The sequence below is a fragment of the Gigantopelta aegis genome, chromosome 15, assembly GCF_016097555.1.
Source record: "Gigantopelta aegis isolate Gae_Host chromosome 15, Gae_host_genome, whole genome shotgun sequence".
NCBI lineage: Eukaryota > Metazoa > Mollusca > Gastropoda > Neomphalida > Peltospiridae > Gigantopelta > Gigantopelta aegis.
Genome location: NC_054713.1, coordinates 8,833,325 through 8,854,326, shown reverse-complemented (window position 1 = coordinate 8,854,326; position 21,002 = coordinate 8,833,325). Strand labels below are relative to the sequence as shown.

Sequence of the window (21,002 nt, the reverse complement as noted above, 5' to 3'; positions counted from 1 at the left end):
GTTAAGGCCGTTGAAGGTTGGCCTACGGCGAACCGATGGCCGGAGAACCGTCAAAGGCGGGGATGAATTGCTTATGACACTCCGGTAGTCGTTGCCGAAAAGGGCCTTGACGATCCTGTGGATGGTGTGGCTATCCATCTCTTTAATCAGGACCGCTTGTCGGTAGACTCCTTCTCGGCGCTGAGTTAGTACCAACCCCGTCTTGCCGGCTGTAGATTTGATGGTGTGTAGCTCGTAAGCCCTTCCATCAGGCAGTTGTTTTAGTTCTGGTTTCACTAGTCCGCCCATCAATGATGCCGGATCCGAGGTGTCCCACCTGCACGAACTTCAGGCAGCCAGACCTGATTTTCCCGATCTGAACTTTCCAGACGGCTTCCGAGTCGGAGGGGGACGGTGCGAGTGTTGGAGGAGGCCGGGCCGTGTCAGGTTGGTCGCTCGGCTGAGCAACGGCCTTCCTCTTTCCAACGGCGGCTGATCGGGCCGGTGGCTTGACGACTGGCAGTACCGGGGATACCGGCCAGTTCTGTCTGGGCCACGTAGTGATCGGCGATTGAGGGCCTTTACGGGGCGTCTCACACACCGCGGTGTTGAGTCTGTCCCTCTCGGTGCTCGACGGTTCCGGCGTAGCTGGTTTCCTCGACTCAGGCTGGGCTGGGGGCGGCGTCGCAGAAGGGACCGCCGCCAGTTTTGGTCCCCCCCCCCCTCCCGTCTGTCCTCATCGCAAGTTAGCTTGGAAGTCGCCTTTTGCAGAGATACGACTTTGAAAAAGGAAAGCCCAATTTTCGTTCGGTTTTAGTAGTCCATGATTATTTGTGATTCTTGTGAGAAAATAAAAGTAAAGTTTGTTTCGTTTAATGACACCACTAGAGCACATTGCTTAATTAATAATCGGCTATCGGATGTCAAACATATGGTAATTATGACACGTCGTCATCAAAGGAAACCGGTACATTTTTCTAATGCAGCTAGGGATTTCTTTTAATATGCACTTCCCCACGTACAGGAAAGCACATACCACGGCCGTTGATCAGTTGTGGTGCACTGGTTAGAACGGAGAAAACCCAATCAGGTGAATGGATCCACCGAGGAGGTTCGATCCTGCGACGCAAGCACCTCAGGCAGCGCTCAAACGACTAAGCTGAATGAGGCCCTGACCCTTGTACAGAGATTCGATTTAAAAAAACGGAAAGACGCTTTATAGTTTGGATTCAGTAAAAAGAAAGAAAGAAATGTTTTATTTAACGACGCACTCAACACATTTTATTTACGGTTATATGACGTCAGGCATATGGTACATACCACGGCCTTTGATATACTAGTCGTGGTGCACTGGCTGGAACGATGGGCCCACCGACGAGGATCGATCCCAGAACGACCGTGCATCGAGCGAGCGCTTTAACACTGGGCTACGTCCCGCTGTTTAGATTTAGTGGTCAGCTATTTGTGGTTACTGTGAGTCGGGACTAGTGTCCATACACAGCCTCGTTGAGTCTGTATACGCTGCACAGTAGAAAGCTGAAACTTTGTTTTGTTTAACGACACCACTAGAGCACATTGACATATTAATCATCGGCTATCGCATCTCAAACATTTGATAATTTTGACATAGTCTTAGGGAAGAAACCCGCTACAATTTTATTTTTATATTAGTAGCAAGTGATCTTTTATATGTACTTTTCCATACAGGACAGCACATACCACGACCTTTGATATATCAGTCGTGCTGCACTGGCTGAAACGTGAAATAGCCCGATGGACCCACAGACGGGGATCATTCCCAGTCCGACCGCGCATCAAGCGAGCACTGTACTACTGAGCTACATCCCACCCCTATTGCTGGGCAGTAAAAGCTTAAAGCTATTTTTGACATTCGTACATAAACGATTACATTATTATAACTTACGTTAAGTTGTATTTTACAGAGATAACCTCTAAAAACGGAGGCGGGAAGTAGTCCAGTGGTAAAGTGCTCCCTCAATGCGCGGTCGGTCTGGGATCGATCCCCGTCGGTAGGCCTTTTGGGCTATTTCTCGTTCCAGCCAGTGCACCACGACTGGTATATCAAAGGCCGTGGTATGTATGATGGTGCATATAAAAGAACCCTTGCTGCTATTCGAAAAGAGTAGCCTATGAAGTGGCGACAGCGGGTTTCCTCTCTCAATATCTTTGTGGTCTTTAACCACACAGATATTGAGAGAGGAAATCCGGTCGGTCTGGGATCGATCCTCGTCTGTGGGCCCAGTGCACCACGACTGGTATATCAAAGGTCGTGGTCTGACGCCATATAACCGTAAATAAAATGTGTTGAGTACGACGTTAAATAAAACATTTCTTTCTTTCTTTTTTCTAAAATCTTTGAGTAGTGGGTGAAGTACCATCCGTACACGTTTTACATGTGCTGTTAATTCCATATATTATTAAGTTTGGTAGCACCATATCTCTAAAACTAGAGAGATGTTGGAATAAAAGTCGGAAAGAGAAAATGTTATGCTGTTATTTTTAATTAACCTCTTATTATATCCATATTTGAGACCGATGTATAACGGTTCTTGGGGGGGGGGGGGGGGGGGGGGGGGGGGGGGGGGGGGGGGGGGGGGGGGGTTTAACTCGCCCAAACTACTGTAGATCCTGCAATTAACGCTTCCCTAAATTAAAGGGACATTACTGAGTTTGCTGCATTGTAAGATGTTTTCGACTAATAAAATATTTCTACGGTTAAACTTACTTATTAACTATAGATTAAACACCCGGATTACTCAACATACTGATCTTCTCAGCTCCTATGTACTACGACTGGTATATCAAAGCCATGGTATGTGCTGCCCTGTAGTCAACATACTGGCTTTCTCAAGATGGTAAAGACTACGTTTATAATGCTTTGTTTAGAATATTAGTGTCTGCATATTCAATGTGTTTCTGGTCGTCTTAATATTTGTAAGAAACCCAAACTGGATTTTGTCTTCAAATAATTTTGTACGTTCGAAAAAATATATTTAGGAATTAAAATGAAATTTAACCTAGTACACATATTAAAACGACCAGAAACACGTTTATTATATAAACACCAATAATTTATGCAGAACAATATAGTTGATATGTAATTACAATCGTTAAAAAGTTTCTGTTAGTCGATAACATCTTAAAACATGCAGCAAACTCAGGAATGTCCCTTTAATGCGAGTGACGGTGAGCAGACTGTATTCAGAAGGTACACTACAATCATCGAAGTATCTAACGAAGGCATTATGTGTCCCAACTTAAAACATAAACCAATTTACTAAATACAGAGAATGAAAAGAGTTAAAGTTTGTTTTGTTTAACGACACCACTAGGGCACATCAGTTAATTAATCACCGGTTATGGGATGTCAAAGAATTGGCAATTCGGACACGTAGTCATGAGAGGAAACCCGCTACATTATTCTTAATGTAGCAATAGACCGGCTTCAGAATGTGTCCCACCCGGAGAGGACATTATGTAGACCTACTTTTTTGTATTCCTCATCGTATATGTTAACAAAAAAGTTTTGGTAAACAGGCTTCTAGTGGTGGGTGTGGCAAATATGGGGGTCAAAGTAGGGCCCCCTCCCAAAAACAGGGTCAATTACTAATAGCACTATTGGGAGAACAGATAGTTATTAGAACCTTTCAAATGATGAAAGAAACATGAATAATGGCACAGATGATCTCTCTGGGGCGTTCGTCAAATCCAAGTAATGAAACACCTGAATGTTCAATATGGCGTCCATTTGTCAAGATAGCCGCCATAGTGTTCATTATTGAGATGTATTTTAATTGAGGTTTTCGATATTAGTCATTTTATAACAAGGGATTTTTTTATATGCATTTTCCCACAGAGAAAAAAGCTCACACCACAGCCTTTTACCAGTTCTGGTGCACTGGTTGGAACGAGAAAAAACATTTGAATGGATCCACAGAGGTGGTTAGATCTTTTATATGCACTATCCTACAGACAGGGTAGCACATACCATGGCCTTGATATACCAGTGGTAATGCACTGGACCTGAGTTTAATCTCTGCCCGAAATAAACTGCGAACAATGCCACCATTTATTGGACGCATTTGAGAAACATGGTGATCTTGCAGACTATCGGCCTCGGTGGCGTCGTGGTTAGGTCATCGGTCTACAGGCTGGTAGGTACTGGGTCGAGGCATAGGATTTTTAATCCAGATACCGACTCCAAACCCTGAATGAGTGCTCCGCAAGGCTCAGTGGGTAGGTGTAAACCACTTGCACCGACCAGTGATCCATAACTGTATCAACAAAGGCCATGGTTTGTGCTATTCAGCATGTGGGAAGCGCAACTACACAGAAAATACAAATTTCACAAGTATACACAACACGCTAATGAAACATCACTGCTGCTACTGTTTCCAAAAATGTGTGTGTGGCACTTTGCCACCACACCTCCCACCCCCTCTTGCTACGCCAGTGCCATATAGTCTTTGGTGTGCTCATTATTGTGCTGAATAACGAGGTAGGTAAATATTCAGCACACACATATGTTGGGTAAACCTTAAACTTGCGTATTAGACCAACCTAGGTTGAACGGCTTGTTCTGTATCAAACTGAATTAGGAACTAGTCTAGCTCGACTGTCCTCTAGCCCTGTTATGTTTATATGCGACACACCTGGGCCATACCCCATCCACAACATCCACCCACGCGTCTATTAAACTGGCAGGAAAGAGAAAGTTAAGTTAAAGTTTGGTTTGATTAACTACACCAATAGAGATGTAAACTACCCAACATTGTACGAACGTCTACAAACAAACCCTTTATCAAATAGAGAACGAAATTAAAAAAAAAGAAACATAAAAAAAAAAAACCCACATACAATTTTTTTTTTTTTTTAAACAATAATAAAAAATAAAATAAACAAAACGCCCCGAAACACACACTGATATTCCATTAGCCCCTAGCATGCACACGGAGTAGCTAAACAAATCTACAAATAAAACCGAACCAAACACCGACATGCATTCAAAAGTACTGTACATGGTCCTTTAAGAAATACGAATCATCTTTCGTAATCCACAGTGTCTATCCCCCACCCACCCCATGTCGGTAATGTGTTTAGGTCTATACGAAATTTATTTTAATTACATTGCGAGGTGCGTTACAATGACGTGACGTCATTGTTTAATCAGCAGATTGAGAATGACGTCAGGGATAATTTGACGGTTGTAAGAACTTATTGTAGGTGTTTTAAGTTTAGTGAGGGAGTGAATGTTTAACGACACCCTAGCACAAAAATACACATCGGCTATTGGGGGTCACAAATGGTAAGTAGGCCTATATGAAAATATTATTTATATATATGTATGTAAAACCACAGTGTAAGGAGCTGTTGGGGAAAAGTATAATAGGGCAACGGCTCCAGTATTCGACCACTTAAGAAAGAAAGGATTATAACATGTTCGTTTTATTGGCAATACACCAAAGCAGACTTGGCAGCAACATCTGCCTTTTCGTTACCCTTAATGCCAGTGTGGCTAGGTACCCAACAAAATATAACATCTTTATTGGCAATTGATAGAAAGACACACTTTCGTATGACCATCCCAACTAAGGGATGCTCCAATTTCATGCACTGTAAAACTTGGAGACCCGAAAGTGAGTCTGTAAAAATAATATATTTTGATGCACATGAATCCTCAATCTGTTCCAGGGCTTCAGTGATTGCCCAAATTTCAGCAGTAAAGATTGATGCTGAATCAGGCAGTCTCATGGAAATTATTGCGTCTGGTGGGAAAACTGTAGCAGAAGCCATAGAATTCCCATCCCGTGATCCGTCTGTGTAAACAGGAATGTAATCACAGTAACTCTCTTGGATTTTTATGAAATGTTGTTTATAAATAACTGCATCTGTGCGATCTTTCTTTAGATGCACAAGATCGAATACAATTTTTGGTGGTTTGATACACCAAGGTGGCAAAATAAAATATGAAGGCGTTTTTAAAATGTCTGGAAACTGATAAAAACTGCTTAATGCGAAGACCAAATGTTCGAATGGCATTCGATTTGGCATCAAATAACTTCATATATTTGTATCAAACACCGCATTATGTGCAGGATGTTTTGGCATTGATTTAATCTTTGTAGCATAGTGCAGAGAAAGCTTTGCATGTCTAGCACCAAACTAAGTCGTGTGCATCGACGTACAAGCTCTCCACAGGATATGTTTTGAAAGCACCAAGACAAAGCCTAAGTTCCTGGTTGTGCATAGGACCCATGCACATAATCAAGTTTAGACTGAACTAAAGATCTATAAAGTCGTAGCATAACCATTCGATCTGCTCCCCATTCAGTTTTGCCAATAATGTTAAGACATTGAGGGCCTTTAAGCCTTTATTTTTTCACATACCATAAATGAGGAAAGATAGCCTCCTGTAAAAATCTAACCCCCAGAAATTTGGTCTCCTCCACAACTGGAACCGGAATTTTGTCCAGAAGCAGCTGAGGATCTGAATGGTGACCTCTTTTCTGGCAGATATGCATATAGACGGTTTTTGACTTTGAGAATCGAAATCCATTGTCAGTTGCCCATTGTTGAATTTTATTCAAACAAAGCTGCAACTGACATTCAATGATACTCATACTGGTCGACATGTAGCAAATCTGAAAATCGTCGACATAGAACAAGAACAAGAACAAGAAGTTTATTCAATATTAAGGCCACAGGCCCAAAATACACAAAAAAAAAACACCCATCATATATATTTTGTCGCATATCACTTAGCTTTCGTATTACAGATACCTGATATAAAAACAATAACAAATTGTACAGCAATAGTTCATTTGTAGATGACATCAGCTTCACAAGAATAATCGAAGGTGGTACATGCGAATATTTATTGATAAAATTAAAAATAAACTGTTTTCTTAAGTCCGTATACTTTTTACCCTCGAGTAATACATGTAGTTGGTCTTTAATAAAAACAAACTCATCAGTATTTCTAGAAAAAGGGAAATATCTTTGTTCATATGTTATATTGTTAAATTTGCCAGTCTACAGCTAATCCATAGTTATTGCATCCAAACTTCGACAAGGCCCTTTTCACATGCACCACAAAGTTAAGTCGCAAGTACCGTTCGATATTCAATAGAGATTTATACTGCTTGCAATAATAACATGAGGCAGATATATTTATATCAGCTGACCATTGTTGCTTTAAATTGTCATAGTCTCTGTTTAAACAATGAGATAAACAAATCAATATTACCTATTTCCTGACACAGCCATACAAAACCAAAACCATAATTAAATAAAATTTGTTTCACTTTTGTAGCCCAATTTATGTACCCAGCATCATCTAAAGATCTTAACATCAAATAACTTTGACAAGGTAATCTGAAAAGTGGTAGCTGGATAAGTTTACACCAATATTTGATAACTCTTGTCATATAAATAAGTTGAAGATGGACCCTACCACACTCACCCAATAAAGTTACTGAAAGGATGCTACGTTAAGGCACACCCATCTCATGGGAGTGAGAATTGGATAACGCAGATCCCACTCGTACTTTGAAAGACCTATTCTGTAAGAAATTTGAAATAAAAGTCAGTCATACAGCCTCTTAAGCCCATGTCATGGAGGTCTTTCAAAATCCGATACTTCCACTTGGTATCATAAGCTTTCTCGAGGTAAAAAAAAGGCCCATACCAAATGTTGATTATGGATGAAAGCATCAATGTGTATACTATGAATCTCCAGAACACAGAAGCATTGAGTGTACACAAGTTCATGAAGTAAAGGAGAGGAGAGAAATACTCAACAAGGGTGGACCCAGGACACATTTTAGGGAGGGGACCAAGGGTAAAGGGCACATAGAGCAACAACCTGAAAAGGGTATTTCAATGAAAATTGTAAATAAATTGTTAAAAAAGGGGGCACATTTTTTAGGGGGAGTGATAGTTCCCCCTGGTCCCCACCCTTGGATCCACCCTTGCTCAAAAGAAGAAAAGGTTATACTGCCATTGCTCAGGAGCTACTCATGGAACTTCTACCTGCAGAAGTGGAAACTGTGATAAATGCAGTGAAAGACACCATACATCTTTATGTATATATATATTGGAGCTGGAAGTTATTTTGCATCAAACACATTTCTTCAACTTGTCCAGCATATTGGGAATTCAAAAGTATTGAAACTATGACTGGTACAGTTCGTCTGAAAATGGCTGTTTATAACATAACTTTTGAATTCTACTGATGGTCAAATAAGTTTGAATCGGCCAGTAATAACTGTGCTGAACAACACCACTCAAGATAACATTTCAGCATATCCAGGATCTGAAATGTGACAACGAAGATGAGAGAGCTGAACTCAGTTACAGTAACACGCAATTCATCAAGCCCCGTGCTTATAAACCTTAAAGTTTAGACTTTAATAAAGTCCAGACTTTAACGTCATGGGAACACCATTCAAATAGCATTACGTTAAAGTCTGGACTTTATTAAAGTCTAGACTTTAAATTTTATAAGCACGGGCCCTTATTCTTGGGGCGGGAGACTTTGCAAGAATTAAAACTAACTTGTAAAATAGGAAAACACTCAGTGTCACTGCCAATCCAACTGCTGACGAAACGCTCTTTGGATGGACGCTGATGAGTACTGGAAACGGCAATACAAGTGCCCTATATTTCGTGAAATCTGTGATAATTACTAAACAGCTGGAACATGCCCCTGAAGTACTATCTGGAAAACATCTGTTTTACATGCCACACAGACCTGTTATCCGAAAGAAGGCTGAAACTACCAAAAATGAGAATTATTTGTGATGCCTCAGCTCGGGAAAATAACACTTCATCGTCATTAAATGATTGTTTGCACATCAGACCCTCATCACAACCACTGTTGCACACCGTTTTAACGAGGAACCGTCTGGAACCGATAACACTAATTGGAGTTATTAAACGAGTATTCATTCAGATCTCTAGAAATTATCAAACTCCGGTTCACAAGAGTGATATTTGGATATGGTCCTAGTCCCTTCCTACTAGGTGGAACTTCAAAAGAACATTTGAAACTCTATTTATCTACACGAGAACAACTTTAGAACTTGGAAAAGGTCTTTTTATGTAGATAATGCTAGAAATATTGTTTCGGATGTTCTTGCTTTTAAGGAAGATGCTGTGCAAATCTTCAAGGAAGGTGGGTTCTCCCTACATAAATGGCAGTCTAATGTTCCAGAATTAGAGCAATCACTAGCCATGATTAAAAATTCACTAGCCCTACTTTTCTTTAAGTTAATAAAAGGTTACTAAATAATAATAGTAATCAGATGTCACCTAAAGAGGGAGATAGAGCTTAAAAACACTAACATTGGAGAGTTGGGGTTGGGGCAGGGTATTCATATTTACATATTTAAAAAAATAGACTTAACTGCAACATTTGACAAAAAAATGCATTAGCCATCGGGCATGGCAATAGCAGTTATTTGCTAACCCAACATTGAATATCACTTGTCATGGGAGTGGGGCTACCATAATCTAGAACCCCTGCAATCAATTGCAAAGTGTGATATTGAGCAAACCTACGCTGAAGAAAGTCTAGAGGTAGATTCAGCTGATACTATGATACTTGGAATGAAATGGGATAAACTTGAGGACTCTAGCAGTTGATTTCTCTGAATGCAAAGCGACCACTGAGTAAACTAAAACAGGTATGCTACGTGCTTTGGCAAAGGTGTATGATCCACTAGATTTTGCCTCACCAATTCTGCTAGAAGATAAACTCTTTGTCGTCTGGCTTGTGACAACAGTAATTCATGTGATAAACTTTTGTCAATAGAAATGGAAAGTTTGTGGAAGAAATGGCTTGGGTATCTTCCTGAACAACTCTGTACCTAGGAGCATACCAACCACATATACCAAAGTAACAGGAATTGAACTTCATGGCTATGGAGATGCTAGTAAATTGGGATGCAGCTGCGTTGCTTACGCAGTTGTTTATCAAGGCAATCAGCTTAGTCACGGTTCACTAACAGCCAAGTGAAGAATATCTAAGAGAGGTATTTCTATACCAAGGTTGGAACTTAAATCTGGTCACATGTTGGTTAACCTAATGTAGAATGTGAAAATGGCTATGGAGGGCTACACGATAATTAATAAATATGCATAACTGGATATTGCAGTAGCACTCTACCGGATTAACAATCGCCATGGTCAGTCAAAACAATTTGTGTCTAACTGGGTGGAAAAGATCAATCAGTATAGTTGTATAACTTGGAAACTCCGCCCTACTTCTGAAAATCCTGGAGATATTGGAAGTCGAGGTGCTAAAGAAAATCAAATATCTATGCTCTGGTTTAATGAACCTTCGTGGTTATTTCACAATGAGAGTTGGCCACTCGAAATGCTTATCAGTAGAAGTGAGGAAACTGATGAAGAGGCTAAGCTGACAAAAGAACTGCACACGACAGCACTGAAAGAAACTCAAAACACTTTCAATAATCTACTGGAAACGTTTTCCTTCTGGAAACGTTTACTAGTAACTGGATGGATCCTAAGGTTTGTTAATTACCTTCCATGAAAACCGAAATTAAGAGAAATATTAACACCACAGGATATTCAGAATGCTGAATTACTTTGGATAAAGTTCGCACAAAAGGATGCAACTTTACATGAAACATATACTGAGACTGCAAAGCAACTTCAGCTTCAAGAGGATGTAAATGGAATGTTTCGATGCAGAGGACGTATCATTGGAGAGTATCCAATTTATCTTCCTACTGATCATCAGTTGACGAATATGATTATACTGAATACTCAAGCTATCACGCTACACGGTGGAGTTGCTATGACCATGGTAATAGTGAGAGAAACATACTGGGTAGAAACGTTAAGAAGTCGAGTGAAATCCATCATTAAGTTTTGCAATACTTGCAAACATTACAGATCAAAGCCATTACCTGGTCCTCCTGTGGCCTATCTTCCACTGTCTCGGACAAACAGAGTGAGGGCTTTTGAAACAGGGAATTGTCCATTAAATCAATGTTGGAAACTGATAAAAACTGCTTAATGCGAAGACCAGATGTTCGGACGGCATTTGGCTTCCCATATTTCATAAATTTGTTATCAAAACCACATTATGTGCAGGACGTTTTGGCATCTACATCGTGTCCGTCATCACATCAAGTCAATATCTGCATCGTGTCCCTCATCTCATCAAGTCAATATCTACATCGTGTCCCTTATCACATCAGGTGAATATCTACATCTTTTCCCTTCTCACATCAGGTCAATATCTACATTGTGTCCCTCATCACATCAGGTCAATATCTACATCGTATCCCTCATCACATGAGGTCAATATCTATATCTTTTCCCTTATCACATCAGGTCAATATCTACATCGTGTCCCTCATCACATCAGGTCAATATCTACATCGTGTCCCTCATCACATCAGGTCAATATCTACATCGTGTGTCTCATCTCATCAGATCAATATCTACATCGTGTCCCTCATCACATCAGGTCAATATCTACATCGCATTATCACATCAGGTCAATATCTACATCATGTCCCTCATCACATCAGGTATATATCTATATCAATCTGTATGAGCCTGTACCTTTCCTGCGAACTTCCTAAACACATTTTACACCATGGTTGAGAAAGTGAGTGAATTAGTGCTTTACGTTCACGTTCACAACAAGCTGTTGTAACACACGCCTGCCATGGGCGCAAAGGTTCTGACTCGAGCCAACTCTTTCATCCATGACAGATACCATGTTTCCCTGTCTGCTAAAAACAGTTTACTTTCAAAAATACCAGTTTGGAGGCGTCCTTCCATTCGTCGCCGAGCGGCCGATACGCGGTGACATGGGAAACTATGAGGTGCTGGCGATGTCTTGAACTAAGATCGTGCGATCACAGCAGAAGGCCATCTTGACGAAACGGTAAATCCGAGGGTCGAACAAAGAGTAGATGCAGACGTTGAGGACGCTGTTCAAGTAGGTGAAGATGGTGAGGACGTCGTAGATGAACTCTGCGTCGTTGTCGACGCCGGGCCCGAAGTAGACGTACATCTGGAACACGTGTGAGGGCAGCTGGCAGACAGTGTAGGTGACCACAATCACCAGCACCATCTGGATGAGCTTTACGTTGTGGTTCTTCGTCCTCGAGACCGCGTAGTTTCTCTGCCTCTGCAGAACGAGCCACGCGATCACCCGGATGTACAGGACGCTGATGATAAGGAGCGGGAGAAGACAGATGATGAGGAAGTCGAGGATGATGAAGAGGTGGCGGAACCGCTCGAGCTCCAGCCCGCATATCGTGTGATTCACGAAGTCCGTCTCGTTCTGCACGTGCACGCGTTCCACGCTGTCCAGGGAGTGGTTCATGTGCATGTGCTGGTCTATGACCTTATCCTCGTGGTGCGTCAGGCCGTACGTGAAGCCCGGCCGAAGACTGTAAAGAGCCGCAAACATCCAGACGAAGAACACGAACAGAGTCGATCGCGATTTCTGCAGTCTCGCCTTGAAGATACTCATGATCACTTGGTGACGATCCGTTGCTATGGCGACGATGCAGTACAGGTTGGCGGTGACGGTGACGTATTTGAGAAACATGGTAATCTTGCAGACGAAGGAAGATTCCTGGAATTGTTTATACTGCGTTAAGATGGCGAGAGGGATGACAATGGAAGCCACCATCAAATCTGAAAGTTCAAATAAATGGTTTAGTAACTGTTACTAAGCAAGGCAATCACTATAAGTCTGTGTGTATCTCTTTCTCATTTCTTTCTTTCTTTCTTTCTTTCTTTCTTTCTTTCTTTCTTCTTTCTTTCCTTCTGTCTCTCCGTCTTTCTCTCTGTCTCTCTCTTTCTTTCTTTCTTCCTTCCTTTCTGTCTATGTGTGTATGGTTGCATGTTCCCCTGCGCCTGCTGTAACCCTACCGTGGTGCAGGGGTGTAACATTCTCTTTGAGAATGGCCAATACAGCGAAAATTGAAATTTTTAGTAAAAGTCAGTATCTATCTGTGATGTTTGTATTTTTGCACAGTTCTTTACACTGTGTTTTTATTTAAATCTTTACCATAGTGTGACACCCAATAGCCGATGTATATTTCGTGCTGGGGTGTCGTTAAACATTCATTCATTCATTCATTCATTCATTGGTTGTGTGTATGTACGTGTGCATGCGTGCGTATATATGTCTGTCTCACTGTCTGTCGGATCGCTACAAAGTAGATAGTTGCTCGCAGTAATAAAAAAAGAAAGAAAAAGAAGTGTTTTATTTAACGACGCACTCAACACATTTTATTTACGGTTATATGGCGTCAGACATATGGTTAAGGACCATACAGAGTTTGAGAGGAAACCCTCTGTCGCCACTACATGGGCTACTCTTCCGATTAGCAGCAAGGGATCTTTTATTTGCGCTTCCCACAGGCAGGATAGCACAAACCATGGCCTTTGTTGAACCAGTTATGGATCACTGGTCGGTGCAAGTGGTTTACACCTACCCACTGAGCCTTGCGGAGCACTCACTCAAGGTTTGGAGTCGGTATCTGGATTAAAAATCCCATGCCTCGACTGGGATCCGAACCCAGTACCTACCAGCCTGTAGACCGATGGCCTGCCACGACGCCACCGAGGCCGGTCAGTAATAAAGGGACATGGTATGAATAGTTAGATAACCGATATGATGAGGGACACGTTACTGATACTTACCTGGTATTCTAAGGGACTCAATCTAGATGGTTACCTCAGGTAACGGTGGACACAATATTGAGGTTCTAAGTGCTGATAGTTAAATGCGTTCGCAGGTGCAGGGAGAAAGGTTTTGGGGTCAAATCCCCTCCTTGCTCAAGCAAATGTTCTTTTTTATTCAATATATTTCCCGGGGCACCATGATGTAGATAATTACCCGGATATCCTAAGGGGATAATGTAGATATTTGCCCGATGTTGTAAGAGTCATAATGTATTCAGTTACCCGTGGTTTTGAAGAGCATGATATAGATACTAATCCCTGTAAGTATGAAGAGCTATTCTCGTCCCAGCCATTGCACCACGACTGGTATATCATAATTACACGAATTTCCTAAGGGTATGTTGTAGATAGTTGTCCCCCCATTATACTTTGGTCGTCAGTCTAGACCCAACCCTGCTAAAATTCCTGCACGCCCTGTGGTGCTGATGGATAAAGCGTAGATAGGTGTACGAGGGACACAATGCAGGAACCTGGCCTGGTGCTTATAACAGATTTAGAGTCTAGACTCGAGACTCTAATAGAGTCTGCGACAGTAATGCCATGACAACGCCATACGAATTTTACGTGTGTGGCGGCATTAGAGTCTAGACTCGAGACTCTAATAGAGTCTGCGACAGTAATGCCATGACAACGTCATACGAATTGTACGTGTGTGGCGGCATTGGAGTCTAGACTCGAGACTCTAATAGAGTCTGCGACAGTAATGTCATGAAAACACGCCATACAAATTGTATGCGTGTGACCTCATTAGAGATTGAGTCTGGACTCTAAAAGTTATATAAGCATGGGCCCAGATCTCATGAGAATTGTAGACGACAGTTAACATAAAGTGTTAAGCGGCAACTGTAGTTAGTTACCCGAGATGACAAGGAACATACTACAGATAATTATCCAAGGTTCTAGTGAGCATGTTGCAGATAATTAACAAAATGCCTTTTTAAATGACTTTGGTTTTGGTTTTATAAATTAAACTGCCCCGAAAACACGTCTCTTAAAATCTTTATTTCCAACTTTTAATGGGCACATGGCCACGAATCTCCCTAAAAATTATGCTCTCTTTGCGAAAAACGCAAATTAGATTCTTTCACCACCACCCTCCCCTCCTTTACTAAATCGTAGGTCCGCCCTGTAGATATTGACCTGATGTGATGGTGGACACGATGTAGATATTGATCTGATGTGATGGTGGACACGATGTAGATATTGACCTGATGTGATGGTGGACACGATGTAGATATTGACCTGATGTGATGAGGGACACGATGTAGATATTGACCTGATGTGATGAGGGACACGATGTAGATATTGATCTGATGTGATGGTGGACACGATGTAGATATTGACCTGATGTGATGGTGGACACGATGCATTTCTTTACCTGATGTGATGAGGGACACGATGTAGATATTGACCTAATGTGATGACGATGTAGATATTGACCTGATGTGATGAGGTGCACGATGTAGATATTGGTCTGATGTGATGAGGGACACGATGTAGATATTTACCTGATGTGATGAGGGACACGATGTAGATATTTACCTGATGTGATGAATGACACGATATAGATATTGACTGGATGCGATGAGGGACACGATGTAGATATTTACCTGACGTGATGAGGGACAAGATATATTTATTTACCTGATGCGATGAGGGACAAGATGTATTTATTGACCTGATGTGATGAGGGACACGATATAGATATTGACCTGATGCGATGAGGGACACGATGTAGATATTGACCTGATGTGATGAGGGACAAGATGTAGATATTGACATGATGTGATGAGGGACACGATGCATTTATTTACCTGATGTGATGAGGGACACGATGTAGATATTTACCTGCTGTGATGAGGTGTACGATGTAGATATTTTCCTGATGTCATGAGGTGCACGATGTAGATATTAGTCTGATGTGATGAGGGACAAGATGTATTCATTGACCTGAAGCGATGAGGGACAAGATGTATTTATTGACCTGATGTGATGAGGGACACGATGGAGACATTGACCTAATGTGATGAGGGACACGATGGAGACAGTGACCTGATGTGATGAAGGACACGATGTAGATATTTACCTGATGTGATGAGTGACACGATGTATTTATTTACCTGATGCGATGAGGGACAAGATGTACTTATTGACCTGATGTGATGAGGGACACGATGTAGATATTTACCTGATGTGATGAAGAACACGATGTAAATATTGATCTGATGTGATGAGGGACACGATGTAGATATTTACTTGATGTGATGAGGGACACGATGTAGTTATTGAACTGATGTGATGAGGGACACGATGTGTTTATTTACTTGATGCGATGAGGGACAAGATGTATTTATTGACCTGATGTGATGAGGGACACGATGTAGATATTTATCTGATGTGATGAAGGACACGATGTAGATATTGACCTGCTGTGATGAGGGACACGATGAAGATATTGACCTGATGTGATGAGGGACACGATGTAAATATTGATCTGATGTGATGAGGGACACGATGTAGATATTTACTTGATGTGATGAGGGACACGATGTAGTTTTTGAACTGAAGTGATGAGGGACACGGTGTAGATATTTACCTGATGTGATGAAGGACACGATGTAGATGTTGACCTGATGTGATGAGGGACACGATGAAGATATTGACCTGATGTGATGAGGGACACGATGTAAATATTAACCTAATGTGATGAGTGACACGATATAGATATTGACCTGATGTGATGAGGGACACGATGTGTTTATTTACCTGATGTGATGAGGGACACGATATAGATATTGACCTGATGTGATGAGGGACACGATGTAGATATTTACCTGACGTGATGAGGGACAAGATATATTTATTGACCTGATGTGATGGTGGACACGATGTAGATATTGACCTGATGTGATGAGGGGTACGATGTAGATATTGACTTGATGTGATGAGGGACATGATGTAGATATTTACGTGATGTGATGAGGGACAAGATGTAGATATTGACCAGATGTGATGATGGACACGATGTAGATATTGACCTATATGATGAGGGACACGATGTAGATATTGACCTGATATGATGAGGGACACGATGTAGATATTGACCTAATGTGATGAGGGACAAGATATATTTATTGACCTGATGTGATGGTGGACACGATGTAGATATTGACCTGATGTGATGAGGGACACGATGTAGATATTTACCTCATGTGATGAGGGGTACGATGTAAATATTGACGTGATGTGATGAGGGACATGATGTAGATATTTACGTGATGTGATGAGGGACAAGATGTAGATATTGACCTGATGTGATGAGGGGCACGATGTCGATATTGACCTGATGTGATGAGGGACATGATGTAGATATTGACCTGATGTGATGAGGGACACGATGTAGATATTGACCTGACGTGATGAGGGAGACGATGTAGATATTGACCTGATGTGATGAGGGACACGATGTATTTATTTACCTGATGTGATGAGGGACACGATATAGATATTGACCTGATGTGATGAGGGACACGATGTAGATATTTACCTGACGTGATGAGGGACAAGATATATTTATTGACCTGATGTGATGGTGGACACGATGTAGATATTGACCTGATGTGATGAGGGGTACGATGTAGATATTGACCTGATGTGATGAGGGACACGATGTAGATATTTACCTGACGTGATGAGGGACGATGTAGATATACGTTGTGATTGACCTGATGTGATGGTGGACACGATGTAGATATTGACCTGATGTGATGAGGGGTACGATGTAGATATTGACCTGATGTGATGAGGGACACTATGTAGATATTTACCTCATGTGATGAGGGGTACGATGTAGATATTGACCTGATGTGATGAGGGACACGATGTAGATATTTACCTGACGTGATGGTGGACACGATGTAGATATTGACCTGATGTGATGAGGGGTACGATGTAGATATTGACCTGATGTGATGAGGGACACTATGTAGATATTTACCTCATGTGATGAGGGGTACGATGTAGATATTGACGTGATGTGATGAGGGACATGATGTAGATATTTACGTGATGTGATGAGGGACAAGATGTAGATATTGACCTGATGTGATGAGGGGCACGATGTCGATATTGACCGGATGTGATGAGGGACATGATGTAGATGTTGACCTGATGTGATGAGGGACACGATGTAGATATTGACCTGACGTGATGAGGGACACGATGTAGATATTGACCTGATGTGATGAGGGACACGATGTAGATATTAACCTGAACTGATGAGGGACACGATGTAGATATTGACTTGACGGGATGAGGAACAAGATGTATTTATTGACCTGATGTGATGATGGACCCGATGTAGATATTTACCTGATGTGATAAAGGACACGATGTAGATATTGACCGGATGTGATGAGGGACACGATGTAGATATTGACCTGATGTGAGTAGGGACACGATGTAGATATTTACCTGATGTGATGAGGGACACGATGTACACGTTTCTGGGAGTCCTCAGTTCTCTCCTCCAGATGATCACAATGAGAATCATGCTGTTGCCGACGATGATGAGCAGGATGAAAATGCAGTAGACGATGGTGAAGGGGATGTTGTCGTTGTCTACATGGTCGTAATCGATTTCAAGGTTGATTTTCTGGTTCAGGTGTACACCGAAACCAGTTTCGTTTTCATCGTGCACGGACATTGGCTGGCGGTGTTTTACAAATGCAAAGTCGGCTGGTGAAAGACAAATAAATACAATTGATAAAACATGTTTTAGTGATTTTGATACCTATTGATTAAACATTTTATAAATTGTTCATTCATTTCATTTGAACATATCTTTTGTGCTTATATCAAATTAACGTTCAAGGACGCTGTCACTTCAGCAATCTGGGTTGTCTGTCTAGAACAGTGGGTTAGTGGTTAGTGAGAGAGTAGTCGGTGTAGTGGCCTTGTAGTGAACCTAAAAAAAAAAAAAAAAAAAAACCGTGCACATAAAATACCAATTACACAACACGCTGATGAATCCAAATATTTAGTTCTTTAACTGTAAAATATATAGTGACTTCAAATTAAAAACCTATATAATTTCTTACAACTGTGAAATATCGTTGACGTCATTCCCAATCAGTTGATTAAGCAATGACGTCACGTCATTGTAATGCACCTCGCAATGCAAATAACATAATTTATCAACCTAAACACATTATCGACACTCTCCCTCTTTCTTAGATAGTAATGTCTAAGAAATACCCTTTAATCACTATTTTAATATGTGTGGGTTGTTCTTGTTTGTTTTTTTGTTGTTTTTTAAATTATTTTAATTAGTAATACTTCCTGTAACTGTTATTAACAAATAATAACTGTCTTATCTTATATCCTCATTCGAAACACTTGTAATAATATTAATAAAACCTGAACATATTTACAAGTTTATCCAGTTTAGTTGGTTATGACACCATTTTCATCATATTTCACAGGCCCGTATTTGACAGGTCTGACTTTTGACCTTGACCTGACCTTGACCGTGACCTCTAAAATGGCGTAGCTCCTCAAAACAATTATATGATCCCAAGGTAAAGGTACAACTGTGCCAAATTTTGTATTTTGGGTCAACGTGTCACAATATCGCCCAAATTTGACCACACTATATATTCATTTTGTGACATTTCCCTGGACATAGGTAATTTGCTATGTTATTTTAAAATCCATTTATATATGAGCATGTTATACTTTTTTAATTTTATGAAAAATAATATGTAGAATAAAGAGATAGATATGACAAATCAAACATTAAATATTAAATATTTGACCATACGATATGCACATCTACGATAAACTGCATATTTTTTCGATTTTGTGACATTTTATTGGACACAAGCATAAGCAAATTTTTCGAAACATAGCAATGTTAAAGCAGTTTCATTTTTCATACAATTATTTTGCGCAAACAATATGTCAAATATGACTTTATTTAGGAAGAAATGCTAAAACAGTAATTTTGCTTACAATAATGCAGACTCACCCTCCTCAAATGTTGACACATTTTACAGGCGTCTACATTTCTGTCTAAACATCTTTTACTTCCATAATTGCAGTTACTTCAGTTACGTCATTTTCAGGTGATATTGTGGGCACATTTTCGAGCATTTTCCCACGTTCATGAGAGAAATTTCGGCGCTTTTGTATAAAACGTGTTTTCCAAATGGGGGCGGGACGTAGCCCAATGGTAAAGCGCTCGCTCGATGCGCGGTCGGTCTGGGATCGATCCCCAACGGTGGGCCCACTGGGCGATTTCTCATTCCAGCCAGTGCACCACAACTGGTATATCAAAGGCCGTGGTATGCACTACCCTGTCTGTGGGATGGTGCATATAAAATATCCCTTGCTGCTAATCGAAAAGAGTAGACCATGAAGTGGCGACAGCGAGTTTCCTCTCTCAATATCTGTGTGGTTCTTAATCATATGTATGACGCCATATAACCGTAAATACAATGTGTTGAGTGCGTCGTTAAATAAAACATTTCTTTCTTTCTTTTGCAAATGTTACCCGTCTACATAGCGTTTTCGACGTTTTGCAATGTTTTTTGTCTCGTGTAAATAATTAATGTGGGATAATTCATATTATATAGCTATAAATCCATATAGGCAAATGTTCTGGAATTAATTTGAGGCATAAAACATAAATGTACGTTCCGAATTATGCTTATTACAGGAGATTTAAGGTAATGGGACGTACATATTATTTCCCCTGCGCGTGCTGTAACCTCACCGTGGTGCAGGGGTGTAACATTCTCTTTGACAATGGCCAATACAGCACAAATTTAAATTTTGAGTAAAAGTCAGTGTCACAAGTCAAATGTATTTTGTAAATTATTATTATTATTTTTTGTATTGAGCTACATTGTCACTGTTCACTTTGTCAGTATGTTTTGTGTAGCTGAGGCAATGTAGCATTAGAAGTCAGAAATAGCTTGGTGTATAATTATTGACAGCCTTGTGCGTTACTATTAATGCAATAGAACAATAGAGCTGTAGCTTGGCTTGTAGTTGTTGAGAATGACTGTAGAGTGTGGGTATGAAATACTGTGTGGTGCATGCTTTGGGAGCTTGGGTGTGAGTAGTTTTGGTGAATAAAAGCAGTGTGGTGTAGTGTACTGGTCACTGGTAACACATTCTTTGGTAGAGACGTTTGGAAAAATATATTGGAACGAGATATGTGGGTGTACATTAAAAGCTGGTATAAGAGCGTGAGT

General features: G+C 40.8%; 1 protein-coding gene across 1 annotated transcript; it reads right to left on the bottom strand.

The window, feature by feature from the left end:
• Positions 1–9,396: 9,396 nt before the first annotated feature.
• Positions 9,397–18,943, bottom strand: LOC121389649 (apelin receptor-like). The gene is made up of 3 exons (XM_041521293.1): positions 18,734–18,943; positions 18,217–18,480; positions 9,397–12,687 (listed from the first exon to the last, which is right to left on the bottom strand). Exons 2-3 carry the CDS (start codon positions 18,446–18,448, stop codon positions 11,858–11,860), a joined length of 1,062 nt encoding a protein of 353 aa, XP_041377227.1. The 5' UTR covers positions 18,449–18,480; positions 18,734–18,943; the 3' UTR covers positions 9,397–11,857.
• Between the last annotated feature and the right edge of the window lie 2,059 nt (positions 18,944–21,002).

What these genes read in the sequence shown, in the direction of transcription:
- LOC121389649 (XM_041521293.1), bottom strand. Translation starts at nt 18,448, where the DNA reads ATGTCCGTGCACGATGAAAACGAAACTGGTTTCGGTGTACACCTGAAC. An exon ending in CGTGTCCCTCATCACATCAG is followed by an intron (nt 12,688 to 18,216) that starts GTAAATATCTAC and finishes TTGAACTTTCAG; the next exon opens with ATTTGATGGTGGCTTCCATT.